The sequence below is a fragment of the Polyodon spathula genome, chromosome 23, assembly GCF_017654505.1.
Source record: "Polyodon spathula isolate WHYD16114869_AA chromosome 23, ASM1765450v1, whole genome shotgun sequence".
Classification (NCBI taxonomy): domain Eukaryota; kingdom Metazoa; phylum Chordata; class Actinopteri; order Acipenseriformes; family Polyodontidae; genus Polyodon; species Polyodon spathula.
This window is the reverse complement of record NC_054556.1, coordinates 15,001,192-15,025,445: the sequence shown is the minus strand read 5'-3', so window position 1 is coordinate 15,025,445 and position 24,254 is coordinate 15,001,192. Positions and strand designations below refer to the sequence as shown.

At 39.6% G+C, this 24,254-nt stretch overlaps 1 protein-coding gene across 10 annotated transcripts in view; it reads right to left on the bottom strand.

The window, feature by feature from the left end:
• itpr1b (inositol 1,4,5-trisphosphate receptor, type 1b) overlaps positions 1–24,254 on the bottom strand; it is a 164,437-nt gene that overhangs the window by 87,512 nt on the left and 52,671 nt on the right. For 6 of the 10 annotated variants that reach the window (XM_041225064.1, XM_041225066.1, XM_041225065.1 and 3 more), the window contains 18 exons: positions 23,814–23,967; positions 23,302–23,492; positions 22,506–22,638; positions 21,755–21,809; positions 21,495–21,660; positions 20,729–20,905; positions 19,808–19,888; positions 19,288–19,425; positions 18,736–18,861; positions 18,321–18,521; positions 16,873–17,124; positions 16,060–16,185; positions 15,280–15,408; positions 11,158–11,278; positions 10,450–10,634; positions 6,643–6,791; positions 4,403–4,514; positions 2,208–2,243 (listed from right to left, as the gene is read on the bottom strand). In XM_041225064.1, the coding sequence (XP_041080998.1) occupies positions 2,208–2,243; positions 4,403–4,514; positions 6,643–6,791; positions 10,450–10,634; positions 11,158–11,278; positions 15,280–15,408; positions 16,060–16,185; positions 16,873–17,124; positions 18,321–18,521; positions 18,736–18,861; positions 19,288–19,425; positions 19,808–19,888; positions 20,729–20,905; positions 21,495–21,660; positions 21,755–21,809; positions 22,506–22,638; positions 23,302–23,492; positions 23,814–23,967 (2,532 nt within the window). The remainder of the gene's footprint in view (positions 1–2,207; positions 2,244–4,402; positions 4,515–6,642; positions 6,792–10,449; positions 10,635–11,157; positions 11,279–15,279; positions 15,409–16,059; positions 16,186–16,872; positions 17,125–18,320; positions 18,522–18,735; positions 18,862–19,287; positions 19,426–19,807; positions 19,889–20,728; positions 20,906–21,494; positions 21,661–21,754; positions 21,810–22,505; positions 22,639–23,301; positions 23,493–23,813; positions 23,968–24,254) is intronic. The other 4 variants (XM_041225067.1, XM_041225068.1, XM_041225074.1 and 1 more) reach the window with 1 other exon arrangement.

Sequence of the window (24,254 nt, the reverse complement as noted above, 5' to 3'; positions counted from 1 at the left end):
ATGAACGGAGCTCCCCATTTCACTCTGCACACAACCCTGGTTATTCCCCTGTATTTATAGACACACCTGCTCCATAGTAGAAGGTGATAAATGCCTGTCTTGCATTCAGCATGTTTTGAATTTCAAAAGCGCTGGAAGTGAACGGGCAGGGTAGTCATTCACTGCCCTATCTTAACCCTCATCTTGGCAAAATACAAAAGGTGGTGCAACGACAACAATCAATCAAACCACCACACCCACAGAAGCAGTTGGTAATAAAAGCAGAATATGTATTACCCTAAGGAAAATATTAGTTTACTTGGTAACACTGTTGAGATAATGAATCAAATTTTCATTGTGTTTGTACTTGTGCAAAGTCTGGATCCAATGTAAATGTTATGACGCTAGAAAATAAAACTTGGAAGGTTGATTGTACTGCTTTTAATTTGTTTCTTGCCAATTAAAAAAAAATAAATAATCAAAACACGAACTTCTGAACGAGGAGGAGACCATTCAGCCATCTATGCTCCTCCAGTTCCAAGTCTGGCTGATCCTAAAATTGTCAGATCTTAAATCTTAAAGATCCCAGTAACTCTGCATTGACAATGTGGCTTGGCAACCCATTCTCTACCATGCCCACTCTGTGTACCCTAATGTACAGCTGTGTCCTCTGGTCCTGGTCTGATTGCTGAATTAAAGTATTGTCTAGGGTTAACTCAACTCAGTCATGTCTCCCCTAATCCTTTATTCTAGAATACATAGATTAAGTTCGCTCAATTTATCTGAACTGTTTTCTAGTCTAGTCCACAACTGCATTTTTGAAATCCTGGGAACGACTAGAGCACCCGTTGCAGTCCCCCCCCCCCCCTCCCCCACCAAATGTATTCCAGTCAAACACGGCATGCATCTGGTCGGTCAAGCATTTCCTGCATCACTGCCAGGAATATTCACAGCAGACTGACCTGCAATTCAGACCTCCAGAAGTCTGTATAACCAAATAAGGATCCCTGTTAAACCGAAACACAATTACAGCCATATACTTCAACAACACCACCGTCTAATCTAATGATGCAGCCTGTAACAGGGTAACCATTGCTAGTATAAAAAGGATTACGATAAAAAAAAAAATCTTATAACCGCACAAGCATTTGTTGTAAAACAATGCGGTTAACGTTCGGTGCATCCGTTTTTGTAGAGAATTGCTCTAAAACAGAAGTGTTGCAGGGATCCAAATTTGAATATATATTTTTCTGCTCAGGTACAGACATCGAAAGCTACACAAAAACAGGAGTAAATGAGAGAACATCACTGCTATACCAAGCTATCCGTCCATCTATCTGTGCCTTTTTTAATAATCTGGACTGAACTGCTGCCAATAGCCTATGCAGAGTCCAAACTGATCTAATGGCTACAAGTCCAATTACAAGATGAGCAGTTCATTGAAAACACGGCATTTCACCAGGCTGTTACTCGGGTTAGATGGGGAACAATGGACCGAGTTTGTTGGCTGTCCATGAGGTTTGTTAAGGGTTACAGTAATGTTTATAAAGTAACTTTGTGTGTGTGTGTGGAACTACAAGTAGGTGCATGAATTCAACCGTCAAGAAATGACTGACTGGATTCCAGTAATAATGAATCTATGCAAATCCCCACACTTCTCCATGTCAGTGATAACCCACGATTCAAAATCCATTTTCTTGTTAATTTCCACTAGCATCACGCCTTCTCTGGTGCTGCAGATCATTGGTTTATTTTAATGCAGCTATAGATTCAATGTTACTGCTTCCTCGTACCGATACAGAATTTGACCTACAGCACGGGCATTCATTAGGGAACCTAGTCTATAATGCTCTATTTGAAAAACCTACATATTCTATAAAAAAGCATGGGAAGAACCAAAAGATTTTCCACGCAAGTGTTGTCTAACTTAAAAATATTCCATTAAAAAACATTCCTAGAACAATCCTTAATGTACAGGAGTTACCACAGCAAGTCTCTTCTATTGCAAATTTCAGCATTTTATCAACCCATTTGTTTTTAACAGGGGACCCCAGACATTTACTCACATTACACTACAAAAACAGTTGCTAAGACACGAGACACATTTAAACAGGTACGGCTACTTGCTAGCACAACATAACGGGGCAAACATAGCACTGGACAAGAGCATGTTAAACAAAAACTACACCATGGCTAAATCACTACAAGAAGACAGTAAAATTGTCAACCTCAGCCACATCCATTTCATCATCAAAGGCAATGAGCTGTGAAGAGAAGAGTTAAGAGCAAGTGTTAGTATTAGTAAGAACATGAGCAGATTAGCGATTACAATGGCGTTAATGTTTAAAGAATGCATTGCCAAAAACCCTTTATCAAAAATAAATCAGTTAAGTCAAACATAATATGGCATGTCAAAGTAATCTCAGGGCTTTAAACTCACACTAGCACAGCACCCAGTCTTGGCTTTCAGGAACTTGCCTGGTAGTTGAAAAATGATCAAGTGCTATCAGAAGGCCACTAGCAACTCCCCTCATAGCATACATCTCACCTGAAAATGCAGGTTAACTAATGAGCTGTTCATGCAGCCACAAAGAACAGGAACTCTTGGCTACCAATTATTTAAATACACTTCAGAGGGTAGTTTTGAAACCTAGCACTGGGTGCAGGGCTAGTGCGAGTTCCAAGTCCTGATTTTCATAGAATAAGTTGTTAATGAAAAATGATGATTAGTTGGAAACAGCCTGTGAAAGCAACCCAGTTCTGAGGTGCTGAACACATGCAAGCAATATAATAGTTCATGCCCAATCCCAAATGTGATGACTGTCTAATGGGCATTTCAAATACGCCTACAGAAAAGTATAAATAGATATGAAAGGAAAGCCTCCCTTGGGATTCCTTGCATGGAAACTATGTTCTATTGCCTTTGTATATAAACCCAAGTACTGTAGATTAGCACAAGGCAGAGATGATTGTCAGAACTATAAATAACTGTGTAACAAGCTAGTTATATAACCAAGGGTATAAGGATGGCATTTACGACCCTTGCAAGTTCTCGGACTAGAATGCAGTTCCATATGACATAGGTGTAGTCTGTACGGGTATATATTCCCTCTCATATCATTAAAATCTGATATATGGCAGAGGGCAGTTTTGAAAATGAATCGGTTATTTAGAATCTTATACAAAAATAGGGCCAAAAATCAGAATTGGCCAATACACTTAACTGCACACACTTTAAAGCATACACGTTTATACCAAGTGTAATGCCAGCTGTAGAACAACATCTGCTTTTAATAGTAGACACACTTTGCCCCTGCAATAAAACATCTTATTCTTCCGGTTTCACAGACCCCGGTTAGCAGCATGTTATTTTAAGATTGCTGCTCAATCTACAGGTGAAACCATGCAGCTAGGTTTTCAATAGCATTTTTAAAATTAGGGAGTTCACGTGAGGAATCAGCAGGCTTAAAGCTGCCAAAAAGGTTCCAGAAAGTAGAGCACCACCCGCTTCAAACTTGAGCCACCCACAATACCACTCAGCCATCAAAAAACTCCTGACTAAATTATTAACCTAAATAAATGCATTTAAAAAAAAACTGATAACATTGACGGCAATCAAACAATCCAGTATTGTTGATGAATTAACACCGAACAATTGTTACTTAGAGCTCTTCCGGTGGCAGTATTTTCAAACAAGAAAATATTAAAATGGAGGTGTTTCTTGCCACACCGAGCGATCCATCGGACAGCACTGATGTCAACATTTTACTTTAAATGGTTGTTTAAGTGCCTTTGCTGCGCGAGTCGGAACGAAAGTAGCAATGGTGAATGGGTGTCAGACCTGTGGTCAGTATTAGGCTATTGATATTCAAAATGTGTGCATATTTAAAAAAGGTTATGTTTAAAGCATGTGGGTTGACCAATAGCTTTGGGAATTAACATCTGAAATGAAGCTGGACAAACCTATAAAACAAAATGCAACTTGAGTTTCCGAGAGCTGAAAGACCCGTCTGCAAGGAAGACCAACAAGTGCCATGATGGTCAATTTGGTAGACACGAGGCAATGTTTAACCATTTTTATAAAAAAGGAAAAGAAAAAAGGTCACGAAACTTTGCTCAATTCAGACTACAAAAATAAATACTAGGTTTTATAGGCTTAGAAGCAACATAGCCCCCAAAACTTTTAAAAGACTGTTGAAAGTTTTAGACTTTTTTTAAAAGCATGATTAACAATTAAGTTTGTAGTTCACAAAACCTTTCAACTGTTTGAGAAACTAGTTATGAATTCTCATTTTTCAAAAGCAAAAAAAAAAACCCTTGGTTTTATTAATAGGGAGATAAACATTTAATTAAAAACACATTTAAACAAAATACATACGGTCAAATCTGAAATCCCACGCACACCCACAGGCAGTGCCAATACCTTTTCTCCGTACCCCCGATCTTTGGTCATCATCTCCCGGAGGGTTTGTAACACTTTAATACACAATTTCTCTTCATTCTCCTCAAGCAGCTGTTTTGTATGTTTGATCAGCCTGCAAAACATAAGACAAACCGATTCACAAAGAGCATCTCTAAACCAGACGTATCTTTCTGTACTTTAACAGTGCATCACACTGTACAGTAAATGGGTTTTAGGGGATGTATGTAACATGCCAGTGTAGAATCTGATGCATGCAAGAATATTGTAAACCGACAACTGGTACTGAAATCAGAGATTCTACATTTCAGGATAGAGCACAGGAATACTACACTATCGCATTACTACAATAAATTGTTCATATACAGTAGCCTGCATATGATCCACAAAACCTCAATAGTCCAAAGTGTAGAAATACTAAAAAGGTGAACTGTTTCTTCATCTGTATATTGAAAACCATTTTATTAAAAAGTACTACACAGTGTTCTTTCTATCACTAAACCTGGTCAGTTCAGTTAGGCCATGTTGACAGTACATTGTAAAGTGTTCTATTTTCTGTATAACGGTCCCTCACACATTACAATATTTCATGTTTGATTTAAGCGCAGTCCCTTTAAAAAGCGATATTAAATTGCTTAAGTAAATGTCTTATGATTAAAATAGTTTGATGAAACTGTTGTAGTCTAATTCTGCACATATCGCTGCTGTTGCCCCCCCCCCCAAAAAATCACCACTTTCCTTTTCTTGTGTTAAACAATTTCATTCATTCATTTACATTACAATGGTACAGCTGCAACCAAACTGAAGCCTACAGCACAGGAAGCTATCAATACAAGGTTCATATAAAATTGTGGTATTTGAAAAGCCAATATCTCCTATTGTGCCAAAGCTTTTCTGAATCCCCCCCCCCCCCCCAGAAGTTAGGCTAGAGAGCTAATAAGAACTCACACAGCACATATAAACATAAAAACTCAAGCAGTTGTTTCTCTTAATTAGAATTAACTAATTAGCAACATAATCTGTAATTGTTTTTTATTCTTTGCTGACATACTGTGGTATGCAAGGCACTATATAAATACATTTAATTTCAGAAGTCAATTGTCAACATCTATTTAAAATATTATGGGTAGAGCAGGGCTGTTTAAAACAACGACAGGTTCAGGGGAACTATTTGTCCACAAAATAAAAATTCGACAAAACGACGAGACTCCACACCCATATTTGTCTGGTACTGCAGACACTCATGGCACAAGAAGCACGAGTGAGCTTTTCTCATGAGTACACCCTGCACAGGAGGTCAAGGATCAGAGCAATATAACAAGTACTGCAGGGTACAGTGACTTTACAAGACAAAGCTACTGAGCACAAGAGCCAACAAAGTTGAGTCATATAACCAGAAATTCACATGAAAGGTGGTGGCTGTCACTGTGTACGTGCGCCTATTCAGAACTCAATCACAGGAAACAGCCTCATGAACTCTAGATCTCTTGGTTCAGAGGTTTTGCTCTGTAGCTTAAATGCCAAAGAGGATGCAAGCCAATAATGTTCAGATTGCAGTACAATAGCACACATTGCTTGTCCCCGTTTAACAATCTGGGGATTTTGATGAGGGAAATCTGTCAAAGTGTGCTTGAATTTCATTTCTCTCTCACACTGTAAATGATTTGCCCGACTCCAAGCTTTACACTATTTACCAACTAGATTTTTCTGATTACGTTTTGTAACAAAGGTTTTTGTTGCGGTCGATAAGTCTATCTGGCCTAGATGTTGACAAAAAAAAAAAAAAAATAAAAAAATTACATACTTGGTTTGTTCCATTCACTAAACACATGGGAAGTACCTTTTACAGACACAATTCTGTCTCCGCCTCAGAAAGGCATGAATGGAGTTTGACCTTCTATTAGGACACACATGGGTTCCTGTACAGGTGTTACTTTTGAAAATGCTCACTGGCATAGCAGGACTAGACCAGGTGCAGTTAGTACTGCTAACCTGAAACTGCCTGTCATTAGGTAGATGCATCAAACTGCCAATTAGTCAAGTCTATTTTACATTGTGTTCAACTAATACATAAAAATATATGTAATGATACATTCTTAAATCCAATGTAGTGATTTTTTTTTTTTTATATATATATATATATATTACACATATATACATACACACACAGGATTTGGTATAGCTGCAATTGCTGTAAGATACATTTATAACCCCCCTCCCTCTCATCCCCTGCGAGGACCTACTTGCAGATGAAGCCTCCGCTCTCACACTTCCTCCTGGCATCTGTGTTCTCTGGGAAGAGCAGCTCTGGCCGATGGAGGACGTCCACCAGCACTGAGAGCTCAGCCTGGACCAGGGGCCGCAGCCGGTCCTCCAGCGCAGATACGATATCCTGAAACACAACCCCAATTAATCAATTCCACAGCCCAGCCTGCCATCAGCCAATCAATCCCACAGCCCAACCAACATTAACATAGTAGTCATACCAGAGTTTAAATGCCAAAACCATTGGCTTTATTCAGCTTTATACAAAATGGCAGAATAACGCCATGCATCTACTTGAAATCAGTCGTATTCCGTTTCTATCTGCAGCAGACAGATAAAAAGGGGAATATTTGACTGCTGTCGATTTAAACTGTCAGTGAAAGGGTGAAGTTAGTTTTAAAGTAAGAATGGCACAACAATGGAAAGCATGTGAATTGACTTGTGTAACAATCATAGACTGTTTTCAAGACTGAGGATGAAAAGTGGTAGGCAGTCCCAGTTTGACACAAACAAGTTTAGGTACAAGTTTTTACAAACATGGTTTAGAAACGTCCAAGTACTTTTCAATTAGGTTCTGAAAGTTTCCATTTTTTAGGTTAATTTAAATGTTATGAGGCAACAGTCTGGAAACAGATTTGACCCACAAACTTGTGAACCGACTGCTTTTCAATAGGGCTCTGAACCTTGGCCCCATCAGATTGCCTACCGTTTCAAAAGGTTTTGTAAATTGTAACATGAATGACATTGATTATATGGGATACATACACTGTATGGCCATTAAAAGAGTCAATTAAAAATAAATTTAATCAGATGCACTGCTAGCTCAAGTGTTCAGATTAAATTTTAATGTTCAGGAAGGGAGGAGAGAAGACAGATATGATTTTGTGGGCTATAGGCCAAATTGAAAGACTTCACTTGTACCTTATCACGCTATTCTGAGATTGAAAGTATATCTATATATGGTTATTGGAGGCTTTATCTACAGATGTGTTCCAATGAACTCAAGGGCTTGTCTCAATGCTGATGACAAAGGTTTAAATACAAACAGTAGATTCAAGTTCAGAACTATTTAGACAGTTATGCAAATTTAATTTGCACACTAGTCTAAATTTGTTCCAAAGTAATGGTTTTGCCTGGCAAAATCCCACTTTGGCACAGGGGTTTGAGTCAGTGGAAGACACGCTGACAATGGAAATATTGATCTTCCCCCTTTTCATGTAAAAATTATATAGTTGGTCTGTAACCACTTGAGCAATTGATAGTTAAAATGCAGTCTTCAAGAACTGATTACTGCAGTGAGGACCACTATGAAAATGGACTACAACCACCAGGATGTTCAGCATAAAGAAAGGGACTTGCAACTTTTACCCCAGACAGGCCTAGCCAAGGAGAATCCTCGTTGACCACGTCTGAGCCAATCAGTAATGCTGAAGCAAGCCGGAGAAAGATCAGTTTATATGAAGGATTTCAATTCAGTTTCATTTTCGAAAGGTTTTATCTAACATATGCTGGGCTTCAACAAAGTGAGCGCTTTTATATACATTCATGTAGATGAGACTACACGTGGATAACATTTGTGCTTGACCTGCATATCTGACAGCTGGAACTCCACCAAAAACTGGTTCTCAATTGATCTTGAGTGCGAATCTGAATTCACATTGGAGCTGGGCAGGTTTTTTGATTTTATCTCACAATTTATAACAAACTGCAAGTCACTGGCCAATGTAAGCAAAATTTGTATTTCGAGTCTTGCTCAATGGACTTTTGAGCAAGTGAAAACATTTTACCAATGAGTCAGTGGCTGTTTTAGGTTGAAGTAACAATGTGTATGAAACACACCTAAGGGAGTGCTGAGGTTTTAAAGAGAACGATTACAGGAATTCAGCAACCACCAGTTTCATCAAAATAAAATACAAAAGGAGTAGAGTAGATGTGATAAAACAGCTGTGCAGTGAAGTTTCAGGCATGCATGAAGTCGCACAAGGTGACAAAGTTACGTATTGGCACTTCTTTCCAAAACAAACCAAAAATGCTGGTTTGCAAAACCTACGTGATGGTGGACATTTTCAATTGATACATTTACAAAAACAAAATCAATAGGATACATCAGGGATTGAAGGTTGCAGTAATCCTGAAGCCAGTTCTGAGTTTCAGAACTTTTCAATTAATTGTGTTGTGTTTGGGTTCTCTTATTGTTATGAGATGTCATCTGCATGAACTCGTCGGGCTTCGCCATCTGGCAAGACCCTCCTGGCTGTGTTAAACACACTCCCCTTCAGCTCAGGACATTTAACTGCACAAGACTGGCTTCAGATGGTTAAGCCCTCTTCGGTTTTTGTTGCTTAATTGGTTAACTTCTGTGAATTATAATATTTAAAACGATCAGATGTTTGATTAGGTCACTAAAATAATACCCCTGATGCAATGAGAAGTGTAATCATTTCAGGAGTAGATTTAGTAGGTGTTCATTGATCAAACTCTTAACGTTCAATAAAAAAAAATACATGCATCTCCATGACTGGGTGCAAGTTGCATGACAATACTGTCATTAGTTATATTGTATTGTCACACACATTTCAGGAGGATTTGAGTTCTGATATACAGTTACCTCAATACTGTTACAGACTTGACATTCTCCAGTCAGGGGATTAGGATTTAGCGATTGTCTCACTCACTTTAATTTGTTTTATATTTGGGCATGGTGTTTTAGAACTAGTCCACAGTTGCAACTCAAACATGTAGTCACTGAGTTCACGCTTAACCACATGAACAGTGTCAAATGAACAGACAACCCAGAAATGTCTTTGTAAAGGTGTTACACACCAGGCACTAATGTTTTCAAAGTTAAAGTTAGTAAAATGGACAGAGAATGATGTATGATGCTGGGTACCAATACTGCACCACGCTACATTTCAGACCACCTTCTTCGCATCGAAATGTGCGTGGACATGCATGATGCCATACAAAAGGATGATTAGAAAGACCGTTGATAATGGCTGACAAAAAAACTAAAGAGATGCAATATCATCCTCGGCAACCTCTATTAAAAAAACACTGAAAACCAAGTTACATGCAGGAACATGCAAGAGGACTAAAAATACCAGAGTATGAAGGAGATCTTCTACCACAAAACAGTGAACTCTAGAAAAAGAATATAACAAAGAGATGAAGATATGTCAGAAAACACAATGCGTGTCACAGTGGTTGCAAATCAACATGCTACAAATTGGTGGTGGTGCTTTTCAACTGCAACCCCCTGCTTAATCAAACCATTAGAAATATTCTGGCTGTTTAAAGATAGTTTCTCTTTTCTTTGCAGATTTATCTACACCATATTTTACATCAGAGATATTTTTCAAGTGTTGTGTAGGGAATGGGCGACCGCACCTTTGTGTCCAGTTGCAATATAGTTAATAGCATTCTGCAGCTCGTATGCTTGGTGTTAGTGGAGTCCTGGTCTGAGACCATGTAACACAGCCAGCTTGTATGTTTTTACTGTACAGGTAACCATGTGTTGTTTCAGTAAAACAAGTTTAAGTTCTGTTATTTTGATATGAATATATCGCAGTAAACCATATCATACCGTAGATATTTCCAAACCATTTTTTGCATTCTCAATCTGAACGCTAAGTTTAAATCAATGGCAATTTTTCTATTGCCAACAAGTAAGCTGCAGCGATTGATCAGGGCACTCGTGACAACTGCCGCATGATCGCCGTTTATTTTGAGCACTGGGACTGTGTGAAACATTGGCAATCTAGAGCAGCACTCAGCACCCTTGTTACCTGTAGCCGCTCTATGATGTTCCTGTAATCCTTGCAGACAGGCAGGACAGAGTCTCTTCGGGTCGCGTTACGCGCAGACATCCTCCAGCTCAGAGCTGTCTTCTGAACGATGTTGTGGGATTTCAGGAACAGGTTGTTCACCTGGCTGTCCAAGTCCACTGGGATGGCAATGGCTCGGCTTTTAGCTAGTAAAAAGGAGTCTGTTATTTTTTTTAAAGGGGTTGGTAAAAACTAGGAAACTAGTAAATGCTGTGTTGCTACTTGAAACGTTTTACTACTTAACTTCGACCTTGCTTAGAATTAACTATGCATGCACTTAAGATGTATGTAGCTTAAGTTCTTTACCATCCCATTCTGTTTTAATGATTTTTGAAATTAATTGTTTTTTATTGCCATTCCTTATATAAAAGGAGTATCAAAAATGTGCTTTCACCAGAGCTCAGGGGCTAAATCAGTCCTTATAGCCTACATTAATATTTCCATAACAGATGACTAGGACTGACGAACAGCTCTAGCTCAAAAAGCACCTTAAAACAGATTGAAAGTACCTACTTTACTCTTGAAATTATGAACATCACACACTCAAGAACTATGACATGAAGGTAAATGCTTGGCAGTTCAAGCAGGGTTATCCTTGGGGGAGGGGGGGGGGGGGGTGGCTGAAAAGCAAGGAGATTGGCACGCTCAGCACTGGAAGACTATCCTTACCTACGTCAGAGAGCACCTTAATACAGCTCTCCACAGAGCCCTTCTGCACTGGCAGCAGCCAGTTACAGTGGTACACCCTGAACACTCCCTGCAAGAGCTGGACAAACACTGGTTGGCGGGTCTGAGGAGAGAGAAGGAAGTGAGTGCTCGCCAGGATGCTCTATGCAAGTCAACTGGCAAATGCATGTCACAAAAACTGCCCTTCATTACTTTGGGAAAATACAGAACTGCACTGATTGGTTAATCAAAAGTAGTGGTGGGAGGAGACACAAACCAACTTGCAACTAGCTGAGCTCAAAACGGACTTGTTTCCAGCATCGACCCAACCATCTTTCTTTGGTTTTATTTCTTAAACACTAAAAACGACAAATCAGCCACCCACCCCCCTCAAAAAAAAAAAAAAAAAAAACACACACAATTCTTTAATCACCACTTGCTAAGCAGATACAATTGTAAAACAATTGAAGTGATCTGGTAATATTATTTTATCAGTTGTAATGTTCAAAAATAAGCTTAAAGTGGCTTAAGATAGTCATACTGACAATGAAAGCTTTCCACTACATCATGTGGAAAGTGAGAAGAAAATCTCAGTGCTAAAAATCGACAGGGTTGATTGCGTTTGACACAAAAAGGCTTGAGTAAGAACTAGAGAGGAAGTGAAAGGAGAGATAAAACTGGATTTAAAAGGAGATAGATTAGAAAAACAACAACATTTAACTGATGACCAGCTATCCAACCCTACTTGATGTTTGTTGGTGTTTTTTTTTGGTTTACAAATCATTATGTTCTTATTTAATTAGAGCCATTCATGTGATTTTTTATGTGAAGAATTTCACGATGCCTCAATGTTTCATTCTGAGTCCTTTAGTGGAACCCAGGGTTGTGCAATGTCAATCCAGGAACACTGAGACACCCACAAAGGTGCAGCCCATAGTGGAGTAGCACTGCCCGTCACCATTTCCTTTCCATATCAGTGCAAAGTGGTCAACCATAATAACCCTTCCACAATGCACCCCCAGTAAAATGCCCATATTTCCATGTGACAAAATGAGATTGCTCTAAGATCCACAGACCCCAAAGCTCAGTGAGGATTTAACAAACCATTTTACTTTAAACAAATAGATGCAATACAGACATACATTTCATATTCCCCCAAATACCCATGAGAGCAGTATGGTCACTTTTGATCTAGTACAAGTGCAGGGGATGCAGAGAACAACCTGAACAAGGACACAAGGCAGTCTTTTAAACCAGGCACAATCCTGACATTGGAATGCCCTTTGCAATCCAGCACTGATACCAGTTCATTACCATGCTGGTCCTGACAACTCCAAAACCACACCCCTGTGCATAAAACCATAGCAGTTACTGTGTTAACACACTTCAAATACCTTGGTTATTTTTTCCATAATAGTAGCCTGTTGCAAAGAAAAAAAAAAAAAGGATTAAAAAAAGGAGGCATTAGTAACAGTCTTTAAAAAGGGAAGTGGTGTAGGGAAGAGGAACCAGTTTATTACAAGAACCAGTTTTGGGCATGTCTTAATATAAAAGGGGGCTTATTTGCGAAGTGCAAAGGTAAATTCTGAGAATGTGAACGGAATAAAATTGTTGGCCACTATTCTGAATCATTATGGAACTGCTCCTTCTTGCAACTAAAATAAATTAAACATTATTGTCAGGGTTGTGTTAGGGTTAAGGGAAGGTCACGTTTACATGATGAAATCAGTTGCATTTGTTAGTTTTGTAAAATATTCTCAGTTTATGGCTGCAGTACAGCAGCCAATGTCAGCCCCCCTTGGATGAGGAAAATTTGCTTCCAATCGGATTTTAATACCTGCACAAATACTTCCTAAAAGGCAATTACTCCTGAAACCAGTATCGGCATTTCATTATTTTATTCCTGAGAATTTATTTGCACTTGCTTTAAAAATCCTTGATTCACAGGCCAATTTAAACTCACTACTTTGAAATAAAAATTAAAACTGGAGAGAGCAGGTGATTAGTAATGTCTGTTTTAACAGATAACTGTGGAAACTGTTCAATAAGCCTCAACATTGACACACAGGAGAAGCAGTACTGCACACAGAAGCTTAACTTGTGTTACTTTCATAGTCAGCTGCTGGTAGTTCTTAGGAAAAGGAAAATTGCTTCTGGCCAGTTAATAAATATTGCATGACTATGAACAATGCCGCATTCCAATACTGTGCGTGGGAGGGAAAAATCGGTCTGTGGATTCTGGGCACTATTTAATGTTCCGGAACTCCGACACCCTCATAAAATCAGTTCCCAGAATTTCAATGATGCAGCTTCTCTGTTTATTTCATAGAAGTAAAAGCACTTCAGTGGAAAGGCTTAATCTCCAACACTTTTGAAGCTAGCATAAACAAACTTTACATTTCAAAGTCACTTAGATAAATCCAAATGGAGTATGCATGGGGCAGAGGGGGCATAGATTAAGTGAAAGTGCCAGATCAATCCTGCAGGCAAACATATGGGAGGGGTGACAAACCCCACTCCAGAATTGACCTAGACCAGCTCAAAAGTTCATTAACCAGGAAATAGCACAAGTAGTAGTGTGCAAATCCATCAGAACATCCCATTGCTTCTGTACTTTTGATTTGCTGTGCATATGAAATCAAACCACTAACTGAATCTTGGAAGAAATTAGTGATTGTCTAATTTCATTAATGACTAATAGGCCAGCCATGCAATCAATTTAAAATAGTAATAGGAACGAAATAGCCACATGTGGTAAAATGACTTTAGAAATCATTTAAGCTGCCCAATTAAAAGCAGAAAGTGGTCAAACATTCACATGTGTATTGTTTCTGCATCCCTGACTGGAAATAGTACAAAGACTGTAAAAATGACAAATCATGGCATCATAATGAAAATTTGCACACTACTGTAATCTGGAACTGGGAAGGAGTTGCTACACATCTTTACAGTATTTCAGACCGGTCTGGGGGGGGGTCAGCATGTGCAACAGCCAAAACACACATAAAAGGTCTTCACAGGCAGCAAGCCACTGTTGAATCTGTTAAATGTTTAGTGACAAATTATCATTATAAAACTAGAAACAAAGGATTTATGGCAACTGTTCTAGAGACTTGGGTACAACATGTCCTGTACTCACATACTGGTTATAATGAAAGACCTGTAGGTAAAGAACATGAAAACCACTCCAAAGTGAGAATAAGACTTGAGTGGGGAGAAGTGATGGGGACAGAAATTATAAAATACAACGTCACTCCTGTTCGCATCACCTATCGCTTCGCACCACACTGAAAATGTCCGGCCAGAACGTAATGAGAGTCAATGGGGACGAGCTCCTGATAACATAACTGTGGTTATCACCACACTGGTTAATATCACTCACTGATCTCCACCTCCACTTGCTATCATTGTAGGAAATAAGATTTACATGTAAAACACTCTACTGAACTGTTCCAAATACAAGAATGGGAAGGCAATCCAGCCAAAAAGATCACTGCACAAATTATGGCAAAGACATGCATATTAAAATCAACACTTTTTTGCCAAGTTATTGGTGAAATCATGGACGTCAACTTCACTTACTGTAAACAATTTAAGTGATACTAAAGGGTTTGACTGATTTACAGTATTAAAAAGGAAGAAACTACTTGGAACAGTTTAACTGCTCCCTTCTGTAAGCAAGTTGGTTCTTGGTAGTTTTAAACCTTTACAATTTGTGTATTACTCTCGGGAAAATTAGTCTACAAATGCAAGGCTGTGCAAGTTGATATTGATATGATACTGCTTCTCTGGTCAACAGCATACCATGACTTTTCTTGTATGCCACTACCACCACAGAAAAAACGACATTACATGAACACTCAGGCCACTATAAACCTCAGAGACTTCAAAAAAAAAAAGACAGAATTGTTTTAGATTATGTACAAAACATGTCCCTTATGAGCTTCCTTTAACACAAGCCATTTGGTAAAATTGGTTCAAAACTCATTAAAACAATTTGATTAGTATTTCAAACAAATATACTGCCAACCAAGCATGCATTGAGGGCATGGAGCTAATATTCCTGACACACCCAGAACATCGGACAAACAAACCCTGTGTGCTTTATGTTCCTCGCAGGATTACCTGTAAACTTGTACTCTGGTCCGAGAACGGGGAGCTGAAGAAAGTAGTGACAATGCTCATCACAGTCTCAGTCACGTATCTCTCCAGAATGGTGTCGGCGTGTTTCCGGTCGCTTGTATTGTTGCAGACCTGGCATTTACATTATAGGCGATAGCATTTTAGCAACAATTTAATGTAAATCTGGTTTGGTTGAGGTTTATCTTAGAATAAAAATAAAAAGAAATGCATATTTTATAAAAACGCCCCCATATATATTAACCTATTTTCATACAGAATTGGGTACCACACTAGGAAGACTGAATAGAAATTAAAAAAAAAAATCGATCAATGAATCTTCCAAGTCTAGATAACCGTCTTTCTTACTCTTACTAACTGCAGAGGTTGCCCAGCTGCTGCACCCTGGAGGACCCAACACCCTGTTATTCAGTGTTCTGGTATTATATAGGCCAGTGTCCACCAAACTGGTGCCTTGACAGACTAGTGAGTCACTGTGCCATTTTGTATGTTAATCAGTGTCATACAAGGTGTGCTACAGAAATATTCAACTTGATTTGAAGAAGCCACTAAACACTTAGACAAAAAGCTGATATACAATCGATCTATTTAATGTCGATCTTGTTTTAAACATTTAATTCTTTAGCAAGATCTACCCTCAGCTTGAAGTTGAAGTAGTTGCTGTGAATAGGTTCCAATGGAGGATGTGACAAGATAATGCTGCTTCTATGTGCTAGATGCCCTTTATGTTTGTCCTTATTGCAAAACTGTAAATCGACGACTTACCCGACAGATATCCACCAGGAAGTTCTCAAAGAGCTTCCACATGTGGTTACTTGTATAAATCTCCTTCATTTCCACTTCTGTGTCGACATAGCAGTGATTCAGGAAGTTAACGTATGCTACCTTCATCTGCAGAGAAAAATACCAGAGCAAGTTATCGGTTTCATTTATATTTACTGCATTACCTTGACATGGAAGGGTTTCTATATAAAACCACCACCAAAAGCAATACTGGTTTATTATTTGTAAACCAAATCATGTTGTCCTGGCTGCTATGATTGTGGATGGGGTTTTGAAATGTCTAACCCTTGTATACATACAGGCTATTGATAAAAATGACATACAATCAACACAACATTAAACTGAACATCCAGAGTGAAAGCTTTAAAGTTGGATTTGGTTTTGTAAATACTAGTGCGTGTGACTAGGTTCACAATATGTGCTTTAATATGGATTATGATGTTGCCAGTTCAGTTACTTGAAGAAAAACGTAGTCCAAAAATTTAAATCAAGTCATGTTTTAACCTTGCATGAGCTATCCAGCACCAAACCATTAAGATTAACACAAGAACTGACAGTCGTACAGATTTATTTTGCCTGCAATTTCTATAGTAGCCTATCCTCTGAAAGCTATTTACAATGAAACATTCAATTGTTCTAAATTTAGAAATATTAAAAAAAATAAAATAAATAAGTTAAATGACAAATGTTTCAACAAGGTCTTTTCCAACGTCTTCAAAACATTTGTCATTAAAAACACATGTTGCATTACAAACCCGAGTCCTGGCTGCAGCAGTACAGCGTGTGCAAGCTTACTTCAGGAATGCAGTCCTCATGCGTTACCACCCGGACAATGTCATCCAGAGGCAGCAGCGAGTTGCATTTGATCTCCGTGTAGACGTTCTTGCCCTCCGTGCACACAGCTAGCAGCTCCACCAGGTGAATGTGGTATATCAGGGAGCTGTTCACATCCATCCTGTCCCGTTCAGAGCGCATCATCTGGACCAGAGTCTGGAAGGAGGCTCGGTCGTTGTAAAAGACCAGCACATCCTCTCCTGCATTCACAAGCTGGGACACCAATAAATGAGTAGGGCTTCAAAATTGGAGTGAGAAACTGTGAAGTAGCTGGCAAGCATAAATGACTCCTTAAGATTTACATAAATCAATATTAATGGTATTTTCACAAGGACTATGAAGGTATAGTGCTACAACACTTCTTTTCCTCTGTAACTCTTAATCTGATCCATGTGGCATGGGACCTTGCATTTTGGCATCCCTCAGCAATCCATCCAGAATGATACTGAAGACTCCTTTTTTGGGGGTGCCATTAAATTTAAGCCATTTCACAATGACCACTTACATGGCTACTAATTGCCGTTTACAGTTTGTTCTTCATTACCAAACTTACACAAATCAAAAAGCCTAATTCTTTAAAGAACTTGGTACGTACCTGAAATATTCAGTTACCTATAAACTATTCTTATGGTTAGAATCACTTTGTATATCTTACTTTCATTACACTGGTGACACTTTAAAGCTCAAAAAGCACCCGTGGCCTCCATAGAGCTCACAAATATGTCTAATCCTCAAGTATAGCTGGTACACCAGTGTAATAAATTAACCTGCCCCATGTGGATGCAAGAAATATCACGTGTTCCATTTGATGCATTAGTTATATTCAGGATTGGCATGAGTTTTGTATCTCATTTATTTATTTTATTATTTAGAGTGCTCAATTATTTCATCCCAGTCCCCTTCCTCCTCCATTTATAATGTCCATTAACCCCCCCCCAATATGCAGCTCAGGAGAACTTAAGGTACAGTGGGGATCCTCCAGTCCCACAACCAAGGCAAGTTCCTCTTTTACACCCAGAAATTCGAGCGCGGATGTCAGCAAGCTACAAGCCTCTGGACAAATGCCAGTCTTGCAGGTGTCTGCTTGAGCTCACCAAGCACTTGGCCAGTAGGGTGCACTATTGCCTGAAGAGGAGAAACAGTGCCTGGCAGTTATGCCTCTCTAACCCCCACCATGGAAGCGCCAGAGCCTGTGGAATCCCCAGCAAAAACCAGATGTCACAGGACACGAACCCAAGCTCCCCAAAATGTATGGACTCAACCTGAACCCATGTTTTTACCAGGTGAGACACTGAGTGACCCCCTCAAGAGTTCGCCAAGACATGAAAAATAAACAACCATACAAAAACTTAGCCTAGCAAGATGAAGTGCACTGGTAGACTGCCCTGTATCATATTTACATCACTGACCTCAGCCATGACTATATCCTGGCACTTCTTGATAAACTTTCCCTCCGCCTTGACAATGGTTTGAAGGAATTTGAGATACTGGACGTTCCTGCCGTGAGTCTCGATGCAGTGTACGAAGTGCTGGACCACCCGCTCGTTGATCTCACTGCACAGCTGGAAGTTGTTCATGAAGATGTGCTGCATGGTCACAGCCTCAAGAATCTGACAAAGAACAGATTGTTTGGAGAGTCTTATTCACACATCATAAATCAACTATATAATTCTCTCCATCCTACAGCTAGCAAAGTAAAATAAAATGTGCATCCAATGGATCCCTTCCCCCCTTGCCTCGCCTTTACAGTTCATTTACACTGTTCAAGAGACTCAATCCTGCAGTGAAAGTGCAATTCCCTTTCCAGAGCACAGTGCCCCTTACCCCTGGGTTCATGAAGAGGTTGATGTGTTTGTGGAGCAGGACTTGGTTCTGTTGATTCCCAGCACAGAAATTCTGCAGGAACTCATGAGCCAGCTTCATGATCTCCTGCATCCGGGTATCTTCCCCCTACACATCAGATCATACAATCGTTACAGAGCTTTTAACCCAGGCAAAGCAGACTCTCCCCTCACTGACAGGAAAGGATCCTAGTCTTGTCATCTTTGAACCTCCTTGCAGTTTTAGACTGTTGGTCATCATGATCTGCATCCACAGAACACACTGGCATTTATTTCTATTGTAGGTTCATTGGACAAGTTCCAAATTTGGGAGGTAAGATTATGAATAAAATACTAGTGTATAGGGACAGGTATCAGTCATGAGAAAGATATTTATATTAATGCAAAATGCACATTTCACTCCTTTAAATAATATTTCACTTAAAACAAACCTGCAATAGTGCTACATCATTTACCTGGGAACAACCAATAAATACATACATATGTTGAGGAATACAGGGGTGTGCGGAGTGAAGTCTTGGATGCAGTCACATACCTTCTCATAGGGAATCTGCAGCAGCTCCAGCACCACACTGTGAGCACCCATGTTCCTCAGGAGTCTTTGCTGCTGTTTCCGGCTCTTCCTGCCCGATGATCCCTCCTGGACACAGAGTTTACTCAGTCTAATCAGAATCTGAGGGAGGAGGGAGTGGCAAAATGAAGCCAAGCACACAGTAGCTGCACCTTCAATGTGTTGGTCTAACATGATTAAGTGCTGTCCAGTGTCTTCAAGACAAGAAGTCAGGTAGTTCCTTCACTGGATCTTCAAAGTAGTGATATGCTGATTTTAGCACACACAAATAAGCGAGAGAGTTTACTGCAGAATTTAAATTCTGAATGCTCAATTATGTTTCTCACCTCAGCAACTCAACATCTCAGGAAAACTAAAGGTCTGTGGGAGTTCTCCGATCCCCAAGCCAACTGTCTCTACCTGCGAGAGCAGCCCCAGCAAGCTACATGCCAGGAGGACAACGGCCAGCCATGCAGGCGTGTGCTTGAGCTCACCGGGCACCTACCTCTTTCACGACTCTGTAATTGTAGCTGCTGGTACTTTCATGTTTCTTTGCTTTATCTGGTCCGCTGGGGCTCAAGTCACCCTACAGAAAACAAATATATCTACTGAAAGGATAAAGCAATGGATAAAGCTCTTCAACACCCAGACCTACTAAATCTACATAGTTCAAACTGTCAATGTTTAACATAACAAAGAATCAAAACATCAAGTCTGGCAGGTATTGAACACGTGTTCTGTGGTTTATCATTCAATAACAGGTTGTACATGTATACTGAATTGCATTTTTTGAAGAGCAAAGTTAAATACAATGTAATTAAATTAAAAAAAAAAAAAAAACACTTCAGTGTCAACTAGACTTAATTGTAAATGTTTATTGCACAATTAAAATGTATACCCAATAGTTCTTATAGTACATAGTTCTAGGACAATTAAGTGTGCACTACCAACCACTCAATGGGGTCAAACTGATCAAAAACAGTGGTAGATCTTGATACCACCACCAAATCAATAAATACACTTAAGCTACTGTAGGTGTCAAAGGATTCCTTTTTGAGTGATGGCACAATTATATATCACTGTCAGGATTTGGTCCAACAAAAATAACCATTTCGTGATTTGAGCACCAACAAATCAAAGAACGAAATGACAGGTTATTTCGGTGTTTGAGCATATTATTTGCTCAAATTGCGAAACAGAAAATATCAAAACAAGCAAAGAGCGAAAACGCAAGAGACAGCTTCTTCGGCCTTTGAGTAAAGCAATACTCAAATGGCAAAATCTGCATTTTATAAAGGTTATAACCTTTAATTTCATTGTATGTATGTAGTAGATAAATTGAATACATCCCAGTGCATCTTAATTAAAACCACAATATGGACAGATAAGACAGGAATGAAGACACAGCTGCTGTGCACAGGCGTACCTTTTTCTTCTTGTGCGCCATGTCCCCGGTTCCATCACCAGCATCCATGCCCTCATCCGGACCCTGCCGCTTGTAAACCCACAGCTCTGACTTCTCTACTATGGACCTGAGCTGGTCCAGGTCTGACTTGATCTGCTTGTAGTTGTCAACATCTTGGCTTGTCACTAAAAGCTGAACCTTTTGGGAACACAATATTGAAAATGTTATGGTGAGCAGTACAGAAATAATGACTGTTTGCGTATGTCAATGCCACTTCTTCAGGTAACTACATTTACCCACCTTGTTTTATAATTCTCCGTAAGAAAGTACTTTGAGATGTTTAATACATGTCTTAACAGTAGGTTGTATAGTGTGACTGAATGCCAGTAGGGCTACCACCATACCGAATTGCACCAAACACCAGGAATGCAAAAAAATTAACACCTTATTAAAAAGATGTCCAGACCATTAAGCATGTAGAAGAGTCTCAATTACCCATATGCTCATTCTAATCGAAAGAACAGTTTAAGATATAAAACCAGGTATCAATTATTTATTGTATTGAAATGATCAATAAACAGTGTTTGACCGTCATCTAAAGCTACTATAGCAGAACAGACTACATCATAAATGTATCATGTGGTAATTGAGGATTATACATTTTTACATGAAAATACAATTGCCCACACGTGCCTATCTAAAGGAAAGTTGGATTTGTAAGGTATTGCACTACAGGTGACGAGATCGTTGCAACCAGCTACTGCTCCTGGTTAAGACGGGTATGTACCTGTTTGAAAGCCTGCAGAACCTCTTGCCTCTGACTGAAGTGTCGGAAGAGCAGTTGCAGGGCTCCAGATACCAGAGGAGGGTAGTCGTGCATTGTGAGATGGAGCAGCACTCTGAGGAAGGTCCTCCCGCCGTGGTCATCAAGGTCCAGAGGGGTGTTCTCCTCACTGCAACACAAGGGTCCCACACCTTTAGTGACTTAGTTTAGATAAAAAAAAAAGCATGTTTAAAAACATGGATGAGGATTAAAACAAGTCTCACCTTCCACCAAAGATCCCTTCCGCCTGCTCTTCGATGTGTTCGAAGTCAAGAGCTCCTTGGATTCAAATTGGAGAAGAGAGGGTTCAACGGAACGTGTGTCGGGGACCACTTTCTGGGTGTCAGTCCGGAACCATTCTAACACACCCAAATCTAGCACATGGCTTCCCTGACATGGTGGTTATAGAGACCACTGTTCATGCTCATGTGGTACATGCAGTCAAAGTAACATCTGATCTCTCCTCACCAAAAGACGCAACACATTTAATTTGAACATGACACCCTAACATGAGAACTGGTGGTTAAAGTCTGCCACAGTGCTTGCAGATCTATCTGTGCAGCAATGTCTTGCTATGTGAGAGCACGAAGGACAAAGTCTCACTTTAGTATCTATGCCTAATTGCAGACAGCAATAGTCTGCATTATAGCAATCTTCATTTTTGAGGGGTTAGTTCTAATTTAAACCAGATGTCAGTGTTTGTGAAATATCACTAGGAGACAACCACAGGGATGTATACACACACACCCCTAAAAAAAGGACATTACTATTCAAACCAAAGCATTAGCCTATTTGTTAACCCATATATAAAAGTCTAAAAGGTCAAGAAACTGTTCACAGGAGGTCATTACCACAGAGCTGACATGTTGGTGATGTCCCTGTGTATCTGCTTACATTGGTGTTACATGTGCCGTGTTACTGGACAGGGTATTCTGGTCTCCTCTGGGGCTACAGTTGGTTTATGTGTTCACTAACCTGGAACATTACTGGGCCCATCTTGGTTACTCCCTGAAAGCAGCTCTGACTGGGCATTGCTCTCGTCAAACTCGCGCTTGAATATACACAGCAGGCATGAGATTCTGTAATCCAACCTCACGTTCAAGATGAACTGAAAGATAGATAGATCTTTTAAAGATTGTGCGGTGACAGGAATTCAAACAAAACAAGGACTATTGATTTGCATGTCTGCGGCACAATGAAAAGATGATGTGCATCTTAACTGAAATAATGTTTAACCCTTTGGAGACTGACTTCTACACTTTCGACCGACAGGTCTGACTGACATGACTAATGGATGTCTCTGCGCAATTATCCACCGAACGTAAACATTATTATTCCTTTCTAAGCCGCTAAGGGTCTGAAGATTAAGAAATTATTTTCACTTATGAACATTTTGGGCAATTCAGTATTATTTCCGGCAAGCTTTGTACTTGTGGTTGTCAAATCTCCCGACAGAAAACAAGCTTTGCTGCAATATAAATAAATACCACTCTTGACTTGGACTATTACTGTTTTCTATGACTGTCAAGTCTGACGAAGGCTCTTATGCCAATCTGAAAAAAAACACTTGTCGCCGCATTGTATGCAATGAAGTCATCTATCTAATTCGTTTGAAAATTATAATGAGCCACCTGAGAAGGGTTGAAGCACAGAATTCTAAAAGCATCAAAAACTAAGAGCTCCTTAAAACTGAATCTAGCAAATTAGTTTTGATCCTGCAGGTTTGCTGCGATAGCGGGGTACAATTCATTGGGAGCAGAAGCCAGATTACCTGAAGTATCTCGATGATTTTCAGCTTGGTGTCCATGACAAGGATGTCCTCCTTCTCCGGCTCGCTCTGTTGCTTCACAACATCCCCGTTGGGAGGGGCGGTGGGGGTCGTGGGGAGGAACCCACCCCCCCTCAACACCACCTGTGTCATCAGCTCCCCCACCCCATGGATAGACCTCATAACATTGCTTCCTGGATACAGTGAGAATGGTTACCAGTCAGTCAGTCCCACCGTCAAAATGGAACGGCGTCATGCCATTGTGCGAGCAGGGTACACATTTCATTACATGGCATTTAAGAGTGGTTGAGGGACAATCAGAATAGCTTCCATGCCATATTGTAAATGTTACCAGCACCACTAATGTCTGGTTTCTACCCAACCATCACTAAATGAAACAATTCAATGATTAACTTTTGAAGTTCGTCATTTTCAACAGCTTCATTCCACTTCTAAAGAGAGTCAAGAGTTTATTACGTTTCTTTTATATTTAAGGTCACATTGCAGTTCCTTACCCTTGGTTTCATCACCCTTATCCAACTTGTTTATTGGAAAGACAGTGCTGACGTGGACACAGTCCAATATAGCCAGCAGGATTTTTGTTAATCTTAAAAGGTCGCTGAAATTGTAGAAGCCAAAGTAGATCAGGTTCCGGGCCAAATTCACAACCTTCAAAAAGATAAATACATACATTTAAAACAAATGTATAAACAAGAATACAAAAAACCAAACAAAAAACCACAACATGTTTAATCCAAAATGAGCATTCTGCATAATTTGGCATAATTTGTGAGTCCCAATCAAAACACTAATGAAATGAATGGTGCGATACCCTCTACAATCTGGAAACCATCTATTCTGGAATCCAGAATGATTAAATCTAGTTTGTCTAAAAATCAGTGTAAATTCGACTGTGCAGTCCGGCACTAAATCATGCGTTTCTTGAAATTTATAAA